The sequence below is a fragment of the Anas platyrhynchos genome, chromosome 9, assembly GCF_047663525.1.
Source record: "Anas platyrhynchos isolate ZD024472 breed Pekin duck chromosome 9, IASCAAS_PekinDuck_T2T, whole genome shotgun sequence".
Lineage (NCBI taxonomy): Eukaryota > Metazoa > Chordata > Aves > Anseriformes > Anatidae > Anas > Anas platyrhynchos.
Genome location: NC_092595.1, coordinates 13,187,622 through 13,208,486, shown reverse-complemented (window position 1 = coordinate 13,208,486; position 20,865 = coordinate 13,187,622). Strand labels below are relative to the sequence as shown.

Sequence of the window (20,865 nt, the reverse complement as noted above, 5' to 3'; positions counted from 1 at the left end):
CCTCCAGATCTTGTACTTCTACAGATTGACAATTAAGCAACTGCAGACAGACACATAAAGAACATTTTGAAACAGTCTAGGTTGATAGAGGTCAATGGGTCTGTATCAAGGGGATTTATGCATTATTTACTGTAATGCCAACTCCTTCTTTCAACTTTCCTGGGACAACATATGTAATTGCAATACAGAGGTGAGAGAAAAATTACAAGAACTTTCAGATATTAAAAAAGCTGCTATCACTCATCTTTCATTATACTTCATCACATTCACAGCAGAAAATCCAATACAATCTTTCACCATCAAGAGTCAAAAACACATAAAAAATACTTTCTACTGGAGTCTGGTAAATCTTCCTGCCCTATATCATCTAAAGACAACAATAAACAATTGAATTTTTTCTCTCCAGTGGGAAAGCATTTCACTGTCAGAGAACTCTGACTTGCAGTACTTCAAGGAGAGTGCCACAGAAACCACATGGTGGAAAGCCTGAACTGAAACACAGATATGTAGCTCTCTGTGGATTATAGTGTTTACAACAAAACTGAAGTTGTTTTTAAATGAAAAATGTAGGTTTCTAGCCCTGTACAGCTATAAAGAAAGCTTCTGAATGCAAATCAATAAAGGGCTGTCTGTCTAGTTCTAAAGGGAGATGAAATAAAATAGCTTTATGAAAGGTGGGAATTGCCTTATTTATCTCAACTTTGAAGCCTAACAATAATTCAGATGTTAACGCCGACAGTTTATACCAATGACAGATGACCTTTTTTGTAGGAACTGCTTCACCTGCGGTGGTAAGGATCCATATGAGGCGGCATAGTCCTGAACATTTAAAAAGTATTGATACATTCATGTTCAATTGTATTTCTTACTGTTTTTCACTACAGCTGTCAATATAAAAATCAGAACATTAGACTGGAAGGGGAAACGAAAGCAAAGAAAAATCTAAACAAATCAAGGACTAGAAGATCTTTGGACAATAGCCTCAGAAAGGGAAACCGGGACAAAGGACACCATTGGAGCCGTGAGGAAAAACAAATCCCTGATCCTGTCCTCCCCACAAAAACTTCCATTTTTGCCATTTTCACTTGAAAGCCATACATGAAGCCAAGTGCTCAGACAATACATTCTCTTTCCTTTAAACATGTACCATTCTTCCTTGAAGTGTTAATTTTACAGCCCCAAACCCAAATGCTTTTGACCAGTTTGGCCATTTCTCATTCTGAAGTCAAGTGCAGAAGTTAACAGTTACAAGATTTACCAGACAGTTTCTATCAGCATTTTACCAGTATTTGAAATAATTTATTTAGGATTCCAACCTCCTTTCAATTTTATTTCTTTAGTTTTAGGAAAAAGAGGGGGGAAAAACTCTGAAAACTTGGAGAAAAGCACAATGAGCATCTTGACACTATTTACAGAAAAAAAAAATAGCAATCATTTGCAAAGCTGAACCAAAACTAAGCAAAACTAAGCAGCTGATTACTGGCTAGACACCCCTCACTACAACCAATTCTTCAACTTCATCTCCCGTGACATGGTAATTAATTAAAGCAGGCAACAGCAAGGCTACAGTATCACAAAGTCTGTGCATTGTGTTCCCTTTCTTCAGTTCCTTATGCACATAATTCCTGTGCTGTCAAGAGCAGCAATGCTGATATAAAACTAGAGTTCGTTATCATGAATTGTACCCACGGGCATTGGAAGGCAACCCAGAGCAGACAAAAGATAAAAGAGCTCAACATACATGACTGAATTTAACTAGAAATGAATACTCATTCAGGGTGAGCATTCAGAAGAAATAAAACTTGCATGCGCTGTCTCGGTGCTTTAGCCCCACACCCTCGTGCTGGGCTATTCCTTGGCACATCCACACGCCCCTGAGGGCATAGGCAGTGGGACGGTGCGGTTGATCCATGCTACACCATGTTGAAAAGTGCGGGACAATTTTACAGTACTTATTGGTTAAAAATCCCACCAGCTTGCAACAGCCATCACGCACCATGCCCCAGAAGTACCAGCTGACAGCCCCATGTGATGTACCTAAGACCAGCAGCCTGTTTCTGATGGTCTAGGCTGAACCTAGGATTTATGCTCAAATCCCATGTTCCGTGCTGGACACATTCCCTAGAACCTAGAAAGCGGCTGAGCTCAGTGCACATGATGTGTCCCACCACCCCCTCCCAGACCCCATCAGTACGATTACACAGAAGCCTTGCACCTCACAGGGACACCTTGCACCAAGATAACTGAGGCAGGATCCTTTGGAATGTGCTCCAGAAGCCTTCAAGCTTAGACCACAGACTGACTGCTACTGAAAACCAGGCTGAACACCTTTGATGATGAGTTGCTAGGCTTGGCAATACTAAAATACATGTTGACCTTTGGCGAGTTCCTTAGCATCCAAGCTTTGTTTCTCACATGTAAAAGAGGATAGTTACCTTTTGTTTGTTCCCTTAGATTGCTAGTAATTCCTAGTGGAGACTGCCTTTTGCCACGTGCATGTTCAGTGTCCTCTGAGAGCCTCTTTTGGATTTTGATCCTATGCACCTGTTCTATAAATTAAAAAATCATGTTTCTTCCCTTTCAGCACTAAAATAAGGCACCACTCACCGTACACCGAACTGATTGCGTTTCCCTTCTTGCTTGCATTCTTCCCTTCAGAACTAATGGTGTTACTGATGCTCCAGAGCTCATCTTTCAGGCAGCTATGCCGCTTGCACTGGATTTCCATTTGGAAAGGCCAGAGGCAGGGGGTTAGAAAGGAAGCTGGGCTGAGGTGGCAGCCATCAGAGACACAGTGGCAGCCAAGCTGACACGAGCTGGCCCTATTCAATCCCTGCTACTCAGCTAATGTCTTGGCACCTGTGATAGTGCCTCTCGAACACACTTCCCAAATGTAAGCCAACAGCCCTGCCAACAAATGACACTGACACTTTTCATCACTGTCAGGGCTCACTTCCATCAGAGAAGGACACCAAGTGCAGCAGGTACACGAGCAGCAACGGGGGAGCTCCCAGAGGGATATAGATCACAGACAGGTACCGCCAAACCACAGCTGCTTTTTGGGGAAGGCAAACGTTTGTATTGCTTGACTTATCTAGGGCAACCAGATTAAGAAGAGTAAATTTGATTGCTGCAGCTTGAAACTGAACAGGCAATTCTTTAGCCAAATACAACCCTGAGCTACTCTGAATGGTAGCAGGTTTTTTTCCAGACTTCAAAACTAAGATTAGGAGGCTCAGGTCAAGTCTTCTTAAAGTAGAAATCTCTCAAAACAATGTTTTCATCTCACTCTGTTTTAGAATTCTACTCTGTTTTGGGAAGTGGGATTTTCCGTGTACTTTGTGTTCTCCTGCCTTCAGGCTCGTTACACCTCTCCTGTTAAACACCCATGTCAAATGAAGATAATTTACAAAGCACCTGCTACAGATTCTATACTTGTGAAAAACACTCATCTTGTGTGTTGCAAGGAGGGAATACTTCGATTGCCAACACAGGGCAGCCATACAAGATCCTGGGCGCTCTTCTCCAAATACTAAGCGGTGAGCCCCCGTCCCGTCTGACAGCATGGCTCAGGCCCCCCAGCTCCCACATCTTGTGTTTCTGTAATGGAAGGAGAGTACGGCTCAAACACAAGACAGACAGGTTTGAGATTTCATCCTCTGACAGACTTCCAGGTCAAGTAACTTGGAGTTCAGCCATGCACTATGTTTCAGACAGACATCCCTGTTTTGGAGTGGCAGGACACAAACCCTGGTCTGGAAGAGGTGGGGGTGTCTTAGTTCAGGCACAACATCACACCAGGCATGGCTAAGCTGCTTGCAGCACAGCTCTGGATTACAGCTACTTGGAGTCTACACAGGGAACAGGACTGGATCCACCTGGAGCAGTAAGCCTAGGCAACACTGGTCTCTGAGCACTGCTTTTTACTTCAGCCACAAAGCAAGAATAATTTCCCTACATCGGTTAGAATATAACATAGCTCAAGAATGAGCACACCATAACAGTGACGCACTGAAGAACAGAGAGTTAAGGGCTGGAGCTACTCTTTACATGGAAAACCAGAGATCCTCAGACTTATCCTGGAAACGCTATTTCTGCTCACAAGAGAACTACAACTTGGGCCACCTTCCTCTGCTGTCAGTAGCATGACGTCCATCTTCTTGCCTACAGATCTGCAATACAGTTAATTACTGCCAGCAAAACCCAGGGTGAATGTCTAGATTTTCAAGCTAGGTGCTCCCCTGCAGCCCTGACACATCCTCCTTTGTACAAGCCTCCCATCTCCAGGCGTCCCCATGCTGCTGTGCTAAAGCCCTGCGCTTTTCCACTCACAACCTTCCAAACCAACTGCTGTTGATTTTGATCACTTGAAAACTGTTTTCTCTGCATGCTCCCCTCTGTCATCACATTACAGATGTGTGAATTAGTCATTTTGCAAGAAAAGGGATTATTTTGCTTGAATGAGCGTGGAATTTCACATCCCCACATTGTGTCTGCCACACAATTCATTCTTCACAATATTCTAAAATAAGGAAGAAACTTTTCTTTGGGCTCAGGCACCAAATCAAGTTATGATGCTTAATTGGTTATCACGTCCTGAATCAACATCATTCCAGGTTAAACTAATGCACTTAATGTCAATTTGTTTTTAAAGCTCATTTGACTGCATGTATCTATGTTGCTGCGTGTACCCTAAACTTAGGTTTGACAGACTTAACCCAAAAAAAGCTTAATTCTGTATCAGTCACCAGCACAAATGCAAAGAGCACTGTTTCAGAGCAAACCCGAGCAGTTTTCATATATGTGAATGCTATAGCAAGGAAGAAGGTGTTAAGAACAAGATAAGAAGCAAAAGGCCTGTATTTTAGTGAGGGAGAGTCAGGTTTTGCATTAGGAAAAAGCAAAGCAGTAATGTAACTAAACACTGGAATACACAGCTTAAGAAAGTTGTGATCTTCTATCACTGCTTTAAACACAGCTAATCCTGCCTGCAAATAGTAGGAATGGGCCAGATGATCACTTCAGGTCCATTTCAGCACTATTTTCAATTATTCTATTCTTTCAGCTGCTCTCAACAGTGTATTTTCCTAATTACACCCAGTTTTCACCAGATTACCCTCCCTTTATTTACATTTCCTAGCACAAGCACCCAGAGCAAGCTGTTGTGGACACTAGCTCCTTTGGCGCTCCGATGCCATACCTTTTGTGAGGATTTGGCTCTTAAGATCTCTCAAGAGTAGAGCTTTAATTTCACAGCACGGATCTTGCTCATTTTACTCCATATTTACCGAGAACAAAGGGAAGACTATGCAAATGCCCTGCTACTTAGACCTGAACAAAGTGGAAGCAAACATGTAGATGTGAATGGGAGGCATAATGCTATGAAAAAACCTGCCCTTTTCAAAAGTAAAATGACTTTGTCAGGGTCCCTTTGCACTATGTGCATGGATGATTTGTGACAAAACAAAAAAGTGCTAGCCTAGCACGTCACCCATGTCAGAGATTAGAGCACTTCAAAACCCTTAGTAGTTCAAGCACTTTCTGGAACTTGAAAGGCTTTCTGAGGCGATGCTTAGCTTCTTTATGGTTTTTACGCCACTTTGATGTGCACCTAAGAGTGAGGAATCTTAATCTGAAGGATTTCTATGGAAAATACCCATTTTGTGTATACATCACAAAATCTTGTCACCCTGATTAACATGAGTCAAAAGTTGGGAAAACTTTGCACCTGATGTTAGAGATTCTGAGTCATTATCTTGATATCCAAGTAAGACTCCTGAATTTCCAAGCACTGAGTTACTTTCGAAAGGCTCCTCTAGTAGTAGCACTGCAGTAATATTTCTAACTATTGACAGAACACAGAGAAGTGACAGCCAGTTCAACAAACATCACCTTCCATTCTCATTCCCCCCTTAAAGCTGAGATTTAAAGTTCCTTAAAGTGAAGGAACCTGTGGAAACATAACCAATTTCTCATGAGTTCCAAAATCTCTTCTCTAGTGCAAACATGGATGTGTAAACATAAGTTTCATTCTCCCCCCCCCCCCCCTCACTATAGACACTTAACCCCCAGTAGCATTAATGGGAATTATGCATGCATAACGAGCAGAGAATAGTCCCCTCGTGAATGGGGCCTTTGTTGGAACAGTGAATACATTTAACCATTAACATCTAGGGATGTGCCGGACTATCCAATTTAACTAGCCACCAAACAAAGCCACCATGACCTATCTGATATTGCCAGATTCAGAACGTGGCTCTCTGAAATTTGTCTCTCATTTGTTTTTAAAGGACTTGACAGTGCTCTGCACAGCAGAACAGGGGATCTGGCAGGACAAGCTCCCTGGGGAAGGATGGCCCTCCAGAGAGGCTGTTGCACACACTGGCTGATGGAGAAAGCAAGTAATTAGCAAGCAAGACCAAAAATCTCTACATACCTATTTCAAATGCAGATATACATTCAACATCAGTATTAATGGAAATATAGTAAGAACACAGAAAGGAAGAATATGTCACAGAATCACTTAAGCAGGCTAAAAACTACAGATCAAAAGATGGGAAAGGCTAATTAAAGACCACTTCTAGGGAGAAAAAATTGCTGTCTGCTACAGCTGTGAAGTTCCTGGTTACACTCGGGGTTTTACTCCATGCTTTAGCTATCAAAATGCAAGACAGAACCTGAGGGTATTATATATATTAACGGTATTTCCTGAGAATTTTGAGCCTACAAGGTAGGAAATACACTAAACGATATCATCTATGAGATTTAAAATTCCTCCATTATTTTAAGTGCTTTCTATATTCTTTGAATTAGCGCCTTGAAATTTCATAAGTGAAAACTTTATACATTAATCATGCATGTATAAGTACACTATGAATGTCATTAATAACCATCCTTTAAAACTGATGTACTGGAAAGAGTAAAATAGATGGATTTATTCTCATAACAGCATATGCATAGTGCTTACCCATAATGAGAGAAAGTTGTTGTTACTCTGCTATAAATCATCTGCTAAATACTGCAAAGGCATTTGGTGCTGTACAGACTTGTAGCCTCAAGGGAGGCCAAAATAGTCAAGCACTCTCTAGAATTCATCTGTAAGATTGCTAGGGCAAACCCTTGGCTTACCTATGCACTACCCTGTACAAAAGAGTTGACCTTCAATCCAGAGCAAGCCTTGGGGTGCTACCCTACTACAGAATTGCAGACACCTCTCACTTCAGGAGTAAACCCACCAGAGACAGCTACGTGTCTGCTGAAGAGTGTCATAAGGCAGTGGAGTTTATTACACTGCATTTCTATTCTATTTAGTTGCCATCAGATGCCACTAGACTACGTGACTTGACATGGAATTGGCAGTCCTGTCAACCACCTAAGTTTCATTTGACACCCTACACTGGTGACACAAAAATCGTCCTCGTGTTCTTCCATGCGGAAGAACACGAATATGGGAATAAGAACACCCTTATTCTACAAGCGCAGGCCAGTTCCCTCTGCAGACTCTCCCAGTCCACTTCATACATACTCTCTTAACACACCTGGACCAACAGAAGTCCACCCAGGGTCATGAAGGACATATAAAAGCAGAGAAAATCCTCGACCTCCTAGGTCCACAGGGTTACACAGTGCAGACTTATCTCATGGCCTGGGCTCAGGTTACATTTGTAGATCCAAAAGGGGTAAGATACCGGTCAGAAGTATTTTAAATTTTTCCAAAGAATGTATTGCCTCAAAAGAAATAAAATAATTAAATCTTAAGTGGTTTGCAGACTTGCATCTTTAACATACTAAATCATTAAATGTTAGCTAGGAGGCTCATCTCATCCACTGATGCTGCTTAGAAATTACCTTAATGTGAATGAAACAAGAAGCTCTTCATAAATATCAGGATGATTCTACCATATTAAGTAGCGATACCTAATCAAGGTGACAGAGATTGAGAGACTGAGTATAAATCTTGTGTCATGGGCTTGGCTGCTGTTTGGAAATTGATTCTGATCCATCAAAATTTGTGTTTTCCCCTAGAAGCATATGTTGTGCTCTAAACTGGTAAGTGATGAGTATCTATTTGAAGTATTATTAAACATATGCCTCTTTATCATGTCAGTTTATGCTTTCATGGGAGAACAATTCAATTAGAAAGACTTTACAATGCTTGGAACAGTAGCTCTAGTTTTATACCACCTAAAAACAAAATCATTTTTAAAGAGAAATCCATTTTCCTGCCCAGGATGCCTTTCACACATATCCTTGCTTTTTACAGATCTCAGGTTCATGCCCATTTTCATGATTAATCTTTACAAAAGCTTTTACTCATTTTGATGTATTTATTTTATCGATTTATATAGCAATTATTATCATGCCAACATGGTTTCCACTTACCACATCACTGCCTTTTCATTACTACTGCCCTGTGCTTAAAAACTTACTGCCCAGCCCAGCCCTGCAGTACTGGGGGACAGGGATGATATTTTTTGGTTACTTTCACATTTACAGAAGGAAAACTTCAATGGCAGTTAAGGAGCTACAGAGACAGCTCTCAAGTGTCATCTCAATTTTAAGGACAGGTTGTTTCTGACTAAGCTTGTTCTCCATATTGAGATCCAGTTCAACACCAGAATCACCAGGATCTTGAGGTGGCCATAAAATAAATAGAACAACAATCACAACATTTTCCTCAGAGACTTTTGAGGAAAAGAATAAACCACTTGAATTGCAAGTGTGTTTGGCTCTTCCCCTCTACTCAGTTTGATGACAAGGTTGCATGCTGGGGGGGAGTCAATTCTCTGCTGACTTTTAGATTCCTTCTCAAGATGTTTACAGGAAAGTTTGATGTGAGTAACTAAGCCAGTCTTCTGCTCACCTGGACCAAATGCTCACCCGAATCACCGAGGACACACTTTTTCTGACGGTAATGGATATGAGTACTCGAGGTTTCCATCTGGCAGCAAAACAGTGATTCCATCTTTATGAGGCACTAAGTAAGTTTAAACAGATTTTTTTTGCGTACAGATTGCTCCCGGGAGGGCATTACAGAGTGGGCAGCTGGTCCCACGTCAAACAAATTTAAAGCATGGGAAAAGAAGAGGAAAAAGAAGAGAAATAAAGAGAAGGAAAGATATTACCACTGGCTTAAGCCTTGCTACAGTCATTGCCAGCTTTAGGTTAACACTTCTCATGACAACCTGAGCCTGAAGAGGGCTATAAAATCCCAAGAAGATTAATGGAGGAAGCATCCTTACTCCAGAGGAGCTGCACGTTACAGAAATGTAACTTTTTCTGCTCAGAAAATCTGTCACAGCAAGAGCAGTCTATAGCCTGTGACTGCTCAGATACTCAGGGAAGCCTGCTGTCTCCTTGGGACTTCCTCTGGAAGAGAAGAGGGAGGGATGGATGACTTTCAGGTACATCTTCCAAGTCATCAGAAACCAAGATAAATTCTAGTGTTTTTCCTAGCATAAAGAAATAATTACATGGAAGACAGCCTGAAGAAATGAAGGTACCTAACTGATACCTTTGACCAGCTGCAGTCTGCCTCCCTTTCCTGGCAGCTTTTCAGCTAAACCCCTCAACATAATGTACCGTGACACAGCCAACAGAGAGGGAAATTGAGGCACCACTGACCTCATCTTTGGCTATTTCTGAGTGACAAAGATGGGAACAGAATCCATCTGACACTGAACCAGTGCACTCCCTCCAGTGGGTCAACAGCCCGTGACTTTAAGCCAGCATGAAGCCTGTGTGTCCATAAATACACAAATACTAATTGTCATGGGAAGTAAAGGTGTGCCATATAAGAAAACCTTTTCATTACGAGCAAGGACATTTCTCTAGCTTGTTATAGCTATCAGCCGTGAGAATACAGTTATATTTTCTACAAGAACAGGAAACCTGATGGAAATAATTATTTCGTGCCCTTTCTTAATATCTTAACCACCCTACTCTCATTCTAAGCATTAATGTGACCGTGCTAATCAGCACCCCTGTCTCCCAGATACACCACGCTAACCGAACACAGCGCTGCCCAGCCAAGCACGCGGGTTGACAGTAAACCCCAGCAGAAATTGTAGTTTACACTCCTCCTGATGGGACAACAACTTTCCAGAGCCAATAAAGCAAGTACATTTCACATCTGGCACACACCAGACTTATGAGTGACTTCGACAGAACGCTGCTGTGAGCAAAATGTGTTTCAGCACTGCACCTTTACTGGGGGAATTACAGCGTTCTCATTAAGATGATAGAAATAAAGAGCTGAGAGGTAATAAAAGAGAAAAATCAACAAGAAACTAAAGTGTGGTATGACTTATTCCATAATAAAATGGTTAGTTTAATAGATATTCTTGCATATATTCAAAAACGGATCCAGCTCATGCTCCTTTCTCCAAACGCAAAGGGAGCTGCAAGAACCACATGCAGCAAGGAGCCTCTGGTAGGAATCTAGGGCTTTCCTGTTGCTGTTCAGAAAGTAAAATAGTTTTAATGCATACATTGTTAATGCATGTCCAGTTCTGCTACGAGACATTCAGTACATGCACATGGTAATGAACTCTGCTGCTGATTTAAGGTGCAGGATGACAGCAGAGAATAAAGAAACCTTTAATAGGACAAAATCTGCCCTTCAGAAGTGAGTCTCTGAGCTCAAGCTGGGCAGCTTCTGTGCTCTTTGTAAAGCAGCAGAGCAGCAAAAGAAGCAAACCATCCTTTAGGTAGTCCTCAACACGATTATTATGGAGGAGGTAAAGATTTTCTAGAACTCTTTCATGAGTGACAAACATCTTTCTTGCTTACCAGAAGTCAACCCAATTCTTCTCTCCACAACTTACCATATGTTCACAGATTTTACTTTTCATGATCATACAGTAGTCAAAAAGCAAAAGAGACAAGACTAGACACAGATGAAGATTTTCTTGTTACATGATTAGCAAAGGAAACGAGTGCTACTTTTGGGATGGTTCAGCTACAATTCACTGCCCGCAGAGGAGTCAGAGACTCCAGTTGGGTTCATTCAGTTTTCCTTGTGTGAATTTGGAAGCAGCAACAGCCAGCCACCACTGCACTCAGTGCCATGGAAAAGCCCGTAAATAAACAGCACTGTAAACACAGCCTGTGCCTACGTGCAGTTCCACTGTAATACAACCCAGGGCTCGCAGGGTATCACTGAGTACAGCCCCATGTCTGGGAGAAATACCGTACGTAGCAGTAAGCATCAGATTTGAGGTATCTAGACTCTCTGGAACCAAAGGCTTAGTTCCTTGGCAGGATTCATGCAGCCCTTCACCCTTTGAGACAGCATATAATTCTCTCTCCCCAAAAGGTTCACCAAGGAGCTCCTACAAAAACATCCCAGCTCAGCCTGTGATTATCGAAGTACAAGAGCAGGAACATATGACCTCATTTTCCAATTGAGGGGAAGACACAAAAAGCCCTCCCTCTGAATCCCAGCCAAGGCAGCAGTACCTCTACCTGACCAAGCTGTTTGCTATCTGCTGCAAATTACCCTTGAAACAGTCGGCGTTCGTTCCAGAAAAGGAGGCTACCGGAGAGCATTACAGACTCCATTAGCGGAAGAGAAAATCTTACAGACAGGTCAAGGAGATCTGCTGCTCAAAAATACCTGTTGTTTGGGCTTCTTTTTCAATCCGTGGCAAAACACTCCTCTGCCTTAGTCCTGCACTTGTTCATGGACTAGATTTCACTAGAGTGGAAAAATATTTCATGTCACTTGGCAAAACGACGGAAGAGACTTTTAAGAGGAGGATCCTGAGCCTACCTAAGAGTTCTCTTCAGGAGGTGCTGGTTTTCAGAGAGGCTGCTGCCAGGTTCATGTCATGCTTCAGAAACAACAGCATTTGTCCGCAAGAGCCTTCCTCCTTCTTAGCATGTGTTATGGCAGAGGCTGCCAGGTCCTGCTGAGGCCGCTGTCCCTCTCCAAGCTCACCAGCACCAGGCAGCCTGCGGCCAGCCTGCAGACCACATGCCAACAGGGCAGGCAGCTAGCGGTCCCCATCAAGCTGGGATCCCAGATCCTGCCGTGTGCAACTTCAGCACCGCAACCACCACTCATACCACAGGAGGGTGTAGCCTACAAACTCTCCCCAGGATCTGGAGTCAGTAACTTTATTAAGTGTGAAATAGGCGCCGCCCCTAAGAGGAGACAGAAAATCACCACCTGACAGCCTCTGAGGGCTTCTTCTGCCCGTGCCCCTCTCCCCAGCCCAGATGCTGATTTTCCTGCAGGATATAAGAACTTAATAATCCTTAAGACTTTAACCTCTAAGATTTGTTTTACTAGCCAATAAATACTGTCTTGAGATTAGCTAAGGGCTTTCAACACCTTTGTTACAGAAAATACTTAGTAAACAGACAACAGGACTGCAAAAGTTCAATTTTCTAGACAAAACAAGCCAAAACCCACATGCAGACAGCTGAGGAGCGTCCCAGCGCACACGCAGGTCTGGCCTTTGCTCTGCAGCAGCTCCCCCAGCTGCCCTCCGCTCCCCTCTTCTCCTTCATCCTCAGCCAAGCACTGCTCGAAGTCTTCAGGGGAGATGCTTCAACATCCACGTGTTGTTAAAGGCTTGAACAAAATAAGCTTCGGAGTCCTACTGTGTGTGTGGTGGGGCATACTAAGATATATGCACTGATAACAGCTGCCAGATGAAAACACTGGAAAACACTTCAGTGCTTAATTATAAGAGGGCACAAGGCAGGAGGCATTACTGCCTGGCAAGAGGTATCATTAAAGCACACGAGCTCTAGTGGAGCTGAATGTACTTAACAAACAGGGAAGATCAATACGCACTACTTTTCCTTAGCTCTGCTCCAATCATCCTCTTCAAAGAAACCTTTATGAGAGCTAAAATTTACAAGCGTGTTACCCTCTCTCACCTTCTCTCATGCTATTTATTTTCTGAGAGTTTGTTACTCAATTGGAAGGCTCGGTACGACATTAAAAACAGCAAAGCATCACAGCATCTATGTCTTCCTTCTGGAAGGGCATGATTTCCCCCAAGTTTCATTTACAGTACTAGATTTTGATTACATTGATTTTTGTATACTTCCTATAAAAGTTTGAAGAACTTCTCCCAGGAATAGCTCAAGAAAGAGAGTTAAGTGTGTAACAAAATGGATGAAAAGCCTTGTTTTACCGCTTTTTTACTAGCTTTCACATTTAGCTCTCAAAGATAAATGTGATCTGATGTCTCTATCAGCACATGAGAACAGCAACATAACTCAAGCTTCAGAACGCTGTTCCCACAAACCTCCTCTTGCCACAAAGTACGGAATAACTCCTTGCTTGCAGACAACTTTTCAGCCGCGTGTCATCTTGACTGCTTTACGTGAAGAGAAGGTAAAGATCACCAGCTCCATGAAGTCATTTGCAGCCATATAGAGCTGTCTATGATCAGAGCAATGGCTGATCAAACCTTGTCCTTGAGACAGAAACCTAAGCCAGAAAACATATCCAAAACTCATTTGCAATAAGAAGTCTCTCCATCAACCTCAGCAAGCTTTGAACTGCTTTAAAAAAAAATAAATATGAAAGCTAAGAAAGCAATAACCCAAACTGACAGTTATCCCACCACACACCTACAAGCAACAGAGCTAGCAAGAGGCAGCTACAGGCTGTTGTACGTGAACCTGACACTCTGCTTTTTTATTCCAATTCTTGCAAAGATTTTCTTAAAACACGCGGAAGCCAGGGATGTGCCTTCGTTACCCAGATAGATACATGGTCATTCATAAGACTGAAAACGTTTTTTGACATTGTGAAGCACTTCGTTCCTTTATGATGAATTCAAGCGGGTAATTACAAAAGAAATCTTTAGTTACATGCAACTTTCCCGTTTCGCCGCTGTCACCCACTGTACACAAAGGCAAAGGGGCGCAGCACGCCGCTCGGCAGCTCCAACAAGCACGGAACAAGGCAGGCTCGCTGCCCTGCCAGGCAAAGGCTGAGCTCTGCTCAACGCTCCGCGAGGTTCCCTCTGCGGGGCAGCCCGTGCCGGGGAGCTCCTCCTCAGCCACAACTTGCAGCGCCTTCGCTCCCCAGCCTGCCGGCAACGCGAGCGGTCCTCAGCGGCTCTCTCTGCAACTCGGCTGCAGGGAACGCGACCTGCCTGGAAGCACCTCGCTGCCCCAGGTCCCGACCCAAACCTCGCCGCGGTCTGAACGAGATGCAGCGGGGCCGGACACAGCCCGGCACGGCCCCCCCGGGCGCTACCTGCGCCCCCCTCTCTCTCCCTCCCTCCTCGCACTGACCGGCCGTGGGCACGTCGGGGACCAGCTTGAGGGGCCCGATCTGCCGCAGCTGGAAAGCCGTCCGCACTTCGTGGCAGCTGGGCGCCTTGCCCGCCGCCAGCCCCGCCGCCGCCAGCAGCCACAGCCCCAGCAGCCCGCGGCTCCCGCCGGCGGCCATCTCGCACCCAGCGGCCGGGCCGGGCCGTGTGCGGGCGGCGGGGGCGGCCGCGAGTCCCGGCCCCTGCCGCTGCCCCGGGCCCGGCTCCTGCTCCTGCTCCGGCTCCGGTCGCCTCCCTCCCTCCCTTCCCTCCCGCCCCCCCCCCCCCCCCGGCCCGCGCCCCGCCCGCCGGCCGGCTCGGGGAGGGCCGGAGCCAACGGGGGGAGCGGCGCCGGGCCCCGGGGGCGGCGCCGGGCTCGGGGGAAAGTTGGCGGGGCGGGGGGCTGCGGAAGGCAGCGGTGGGTGGGCTCTGGGGGACAGGTAGGCGGCCCTGCCTCGTCTCGGTGGCTCTTAGCACGGGAACGTGGCTAGGAAGTGCATCAGCAAGTAGCCCAAGCGCACCGATCCTGGGGACGAGGCAACAAACCAAGCCCTGAGGTGGTCCCTTGCTTTTGGACCTGTGCAGAGAAAAACACAACAAAACAAACAAACACACACACAACAAAGCCCTTGTAGCTCCTTCAGGACCTCACCTGTGTGCTGCGCTGACTGCCTGGTACCCTCCGGGTAGCCTGGGCCCCGCAGCAGAAGGCCAGGACGAGCGCTGAGCTGTGGGGCTGGCACAGCCATGCCAAGGTGCAGGCACAGCCGCCCCTGCTTGGGCTGCCCCAAGCTGCCCGCACCCACCTCACTCACCTCAGCTGCCACGGCTCCGTGCTTGGCCAGGGCAGCCTGGCCTCTCCCTGCGGCCTCCATGGGGTCACCATCACAGCTCTTCTGCCATCTTTTTACCACCCTAAGCGTGCCGTGGGATCAGCAGCTTTCCAGCATGCTTCAGCAGACAGCTTCCAACCTTAAGCAACCTCTGGCATTTTCCACCTCACAAAAACACGGTTTCCAGAGGAGCAAACCCCAAGACGTCTCCCACAAACAGCAGAATTTGCACAGAACCGTTCAGGCATATGGAGCCCGTTATGAGCTACGAGCATGACTATTGTTTGAGGCCATTATGTCTGATTTCTTTAAGGTTGCTTGCAACCCTCAAGATGCTTCTAGCATGCTCCTGAAGCAACAAGGGAGCCCACCTGCAGCTAATTCAACCATTACACATTCCCATACGATGTAATGGGAGGCTGAGCTCAATGCTGTCAATAGTTGCCTTAGTTGGGTTTTAATAGCTAGAAGTGTAAATCCTTTAAGCAATTTGCTGGTATCTGTTCCTATCAAGCCAGCACAAGATGCATACTCCTTCTTGGGAAGTAAAACACACTTTGATGCAGAACATCTAAACTTGCAAATGAAAACAACGTGGAACGACAAGCCAGACACTTGGCTTCTACATCCAAAAGCAGAAAAGAAGTCACCTTAGACAACAACCGCTCACACGGGGCAGAGCAGCAGCTCTTTGCTTGTCCTGCAGCTCTCAAACCTGACAGCAAAAGCCCAGGACACTGGAGAAAAAGATGAACCCCAAAGGAACCCACAGACCAACCCAAAATATCTTTGTTTTCAGCTCAGGATCAGTCATACTGCCAGCAAGGCTTCAGCTAGCACACCGGGCTAGACCCCAAATCCGGGCAGTGACAGGTGGATGAAAGAGAGGAGGGAATAAGCAGCACCGGTGACAGAAGGCTGAGCATGGTGCGGAGCAGCAGCCCAGCTACCTCCACCCACTGTCCAGCGTGTGGTTTTAAGGACCCAAGGAAAAACACCAAGTTGCCACGCTTGGGTTTTGTTCAACCTCGGGTGCGATCCTAAAGGCTGTGTGTGCAGACAATACTGCCATTGACTGCAGCAGGAGCTCTGCCAGAAAAGAAACGGCAGGATGATGGATCTGACGAGTAATTTATTTGACGAATAACAGCATTATTTGGCATATACATTATTCTATGAATAACGTCTAATCAGTCCTGTGCAAGGGCCTGAGGCGTTTCATTCGGTGGGACTTTTGCCATTGTTTTCAGTGGGTGGCAAGCCCAAAGCACAAGTTGCTAATCCTTTCCTAAGGTGGCTGTTACTTTATCACCTCATCTTTATATGATGGGTGCTCTTTCCCTCACCTCTCTTTTTTTGGGGGGTCTGCTAAGTCATTTCACTTATGTATACTTTTTTTTTTTTTTTTTTTTAAATTGGTTCTCCTGTTGTTAGTAGAGGGCAGACCATTACATTGCCACTATCTCCAGTTCCCCTCCTCTCCTCAAAACACCGCTAAGGAGCCTGAATTATACACAAATACAACACAGCATAGTGTCAGGGAACTGGAATGTCTGTATATACATTGGTTACTTCGATACATAAGGAAACGTTTATGTTTCTAATGGTTTTGTAATAACTATATTGAAAGGCATGAATTAAGGATAGCCTGTTACAATTTTCAGGCTGGAGTCTGACTTTTTCCCTCCTCTGGCAAAAAGTATAGATTCATGCACATTTTTTGAATGTAGGTTTTTGTCACTGATTATAATGTTCCCTTTTCGTTCTTTTTTTTTTTTTTTTTAAATGTAGGATAGATAAGAAAAAGGGAAAGTTTGTGTCCAATTTTGGAAACGGATATTTCTCAAACACAGAAGTACCTGAACACATACGTAAAGATACACAATTATAAAAGAAATGTGCTACAGCACACTGCTTGGAGCCAGCCGTACCAATGAGGTGGTTGCTAGTACCTGTCCGTGCTGAGACACGGGTGCTGTGCGGGCACCCATATGCACAGCCCACAGCTAAGGGTCAGCCTCGCTGCCAGCCCCGTGGCTCTGCAAGCAGCTATGCACCTCTGCTGACACCACACTGGTGACCAGTCCAACCTCTTGACACCAAGGAGCATGCCAAAGAGCTAACTAAACCCACTCTGACTGCATAAACCCCCAGGACCCTTAGGTAGCAGTTCCCCCTGCGAAACAATGAGCAGCACGGGTGTCGTACCTGCACACAGCCGACTTCCCAGGGAGCTGAGATCACCACACAGGCCTAACACAGCGGACCCCAAGCAATGGAGGTCCTCCAAAATTCCTGCAAAACACACGCTCCACATTCAGCAGAGCAGTCAGCTTGACTTCAGTGGAAGCAGTCAGGTGCTTAATGGCAAACACATGCCTAAGTGCTCTGCTGGAAGAGGGCTGGAGATAACAGAAGAGGTATTTAACCAATTATTGTACATGACGCTATTATGCTTCAACAATTTGCCTGGAACCATCACAGTTTACCTTGTCAACAGGTGTCTTTTGTTTTTCACAAATGAATATTTATTACTGTACATCATTGAGAACTATATCAGTGCTTATTACAATGAATAGCAATATAAATCTGCCCAAACAATCCGCTCAGACTTAATCCTGCTAAAGTGACCACAATACTCAGCGTGAGCTTTGGATGTGTAAGAAAAGCTGGGATCAGGTCTGGGATAAAGGTTTTGTGCGCCTGCTGCCTCAGCCCTCCTCTTGTTGAATATAGCTGGAGTTGTGCCAGTGATTTCAATGGAAGCTGGACTAATTCCCTTCTGTTTAAGATAAGCTCATCTCCAACACTGGACTTGCCACCAATGGGACTTGATGGGCACACAGTCTGCTTTCACCAATTCAGCTGACAGAGTGAGGCCTTACTGTGTGCACTTTTAGCCATTCAAAAAAAAATAAAATAAAGCTAGCAATCTAGTCTTTACAGCCTTAGTTTATCTTTAGAGGCCCAGCTTTCCAAAGAACATGGTGTAGCGAAGCACCCGAGGAACTCAGTTGACTCCTTGAAAGTCAAAGTAAGGGATCTGGTTAAGTCACCGGAATGAGCCTGAACCAGAAGCCAATTTTCATTTAAAAAATTCAATCAGCCTCAAAGGAAAAGGAAAATCCTTTGCTCAGAAGAATCCATATTAAGACAAGTTTATTTTTTTTTTTTCTCCTAAGAAAATTAAGTTGATTTTCTGAAGACTATGAAGACTATATTTCAAGTCAGAGCAAACTTTTAAAGCTGAGCATGAAATTTTAAACGTAGATTTTAATAGTAAAAAGCAGTCATGCATTAAATATTCATAGCCATACAAAGACTAAAAGCACTGACAGAAAATTGTTGCTGGTAATTCTACTCAAAATTTTCTTATACTGTTGAAGTGACGAACACTATGAAACTAATAGAAAAATTACCAGCATAAACCCTATCATTCTGGTTTTTATTTGGAGATTCCATTTCCTTCTCTTCTCATTCAGTCCAAGTAGTGAGCACAATGCAAACAAGTATGCTGCCATACCATGAATTATTTCCTGTGCTGTATGCACTCCACATGGAAAAAATGTGTGCAGACCTTTTTGATGGTCAGCATGCAGTATTCCTGCACTGCCTCATTATTTCATGGGTATTTTTTGCTTTACCAGACAGACCTATTCAAATGCATAGTTTAAAAATGCCTGCTGTACTTTTTTTTTTTTCTGAGAAAAAAAAAAACATGCCTGAAAGGCACAGCTGTTAGCTATACCATAACACTTTTTTTTTTTTCCCCAAATTTATTGGACCACCAACCAACACAAGATCTATGAAAGAAATACAATTGTTGAAGAAAAAAAAAAAAAAAGAACAAAAATGAAAAAAAAAGAAAAGCCCAGCAAGCCAGGACAGCCACTAGTTAGGAGAAAGCCATGAGGGCTGAACAAGGCTTGGCCTTAAACATCCTACAGGCAATGCTGAAGAGGCTTCCACGTTTTCGTCATTACCTATAATTTCCTTTCAAGAATGTGAGGACAACTATTTTGGCTCAGACCAAAAATTGTTTAGCCTGTTGACTCTTCTCATCTGGCAGAGACCCAAGCTACCGTGCTTTTTTAGATTGCACCATGTACAACACACCAGAATTTTCCCTCTCTAGAAAATGGTCTCAGATCACATACCTAGGCCACCACAGAATGTTATGTGTTTTCTCTGATAGCAGCTGAGACTCCTCTAATATCCAGTAAATATCTTGGAAGTATCCTTTATCATAAAATGATTGCCCGGAGAAGAGGGAGTCTTAAAATCTCACTGGAGATGTAAAGGAGAAAGAGGCCCATAAAGCTTTTAATACTCAGCAGTGCAGCATCTTCCAGGGCCAATAGCCAGTGCAAAGCATGAGAAACATGACATCAAGTTAAAAAGGAGCCTTCCCACCTCAACTGTACTACTACTGTGTGAGTTCTTATTCCTAACACACCCTGGGTGCTGAGCAGCTGAGATGAAGAACATAAGTGTTCTGATCTGCATGGCTCAGCATACAGATTAATTTAATTGGGACAAGCAAGAAGTTTCCAGATTTACTCATGTGAGAAGCTACCGCACTGCCCAAGGGAAATCAAGTAGCTTACTCAAAGAGTAAGGATTGCATAATGCACCATACTTCAAAAGACTAACAATACAAACAGAGGCTTGTTATGAAGGAAGCCACTGGCTTGCTTCATGCCTTCCAGAAGTTCCCCTGCCCAACAAGAGAGCCATATCCTAGCGAACACCAGAAATTCACAGCTGGCTCCATCAACACCAGCACCAAACCTACAGTGCTAAGAAACACAGCACCCAGATATCCCATCTGCCCTCAAGGGAATAGTTCAGGTGTGAAATACCACAGCAGTAAACCAGCAGCCCATGGGTGCTGCTGTCCTAAGAAGCGTGGCAACCCTAGCCTGCCTCGCCTTTGTCATGAGGTGTGCGGGCAGGTCCAGAGGGGAAACCCAGACACACACCTCCTGAGCAGAAACCTGCTGACCTTTTAAGGATGTCCATCTCTGGCAATCACCGAAAGTCACGTTTTGCTCTCTAGAACTGCCCAACAGGCCTAGATGCACAGGACAGGGCCTCCCCCGCAGGTTGTGACAGGGCACACATGGTCTGTTGAGCCATTGTAATGCAATTAAAATTACAAAATAGGGCTTCCAGACTGACCAGCATACACCATCACATTTAAAGTGCCAGATTTAACCTTAAATATATGTGTCAAAAATGCCTATAATTTCTGATAACTTCACAAGAACTCTTGACTGTTTCCTCCCTGACAGGTAAAAATCACAACACACTAGACTGTTAAAACTGTGAATTTTTAGAAGCTTTGGAATTCATCAAATCTGTTCTTCTAAGGAAAATAGTGCTTTTATTCAAAGGCTTATGGTATGGAACAAATTCACCATCTAAAATTGCAATTGCATAAAAAACTAAAAAGGTGACATAATACAAGTGTGAATAGAATCATTATAATGCTTATAATAGCTTTCTCTAGCAGAACAAAATGCCTCAACTTTCATTTGTCTAGCCGGGCACTCAGAAAAGATGATTTTTAACTATGTGTCAGAATTTGAAGTTAATTAAAACTAATTGCCTGCTGTACTGTAAGCGATGCCACTGCATTTTCAAATAACTCTGTTTCCATGGGATAATTTAGTTAACACCAATGTCTCATCTACTGAATTCTGGGCTTGCCTTAATTGTATTGTTCAAGTTGTTTATCTTTCCTCTTT

At 44.2% G+C, this 20,865-nt stretch overlaps 1 protein-coding gene across 5 annotated transcripts in view; it reads right to left on the bottom strand.

Moving 5' to 3' along the window:
• Positions 1 to 20,865, bottom strand: part of LOC101803486 (glypican-5) — a 414,617-nt gene that overhangs the window by 356,971 nt on the left and 36,781 nt on the right. For 2 of the 5 annotated variants that reach the window (XM_027464054.3, XM_027464055.3), the window contains exon 1: positions 14,266 to 14,550. The exons of 1 other annotated variant lie outside the window; for it this stretch is intronic. In XM_027464054.3, the coding sequence (XP_027319855.1) occupies positions 14,266 to 14,422 (157 nt within the window). In that variant the 5' untranslated portion in view covers positions 14,423 to 14,550. Of the gene's footprint in view, positions 1 to 14,265; positions 14,554 to 20,865 lie in introns of those variants that run through there. 2 more of the 5 variants (XM_072042426.1, XM_038183389.2) reach the window with 2 other exon arrangements.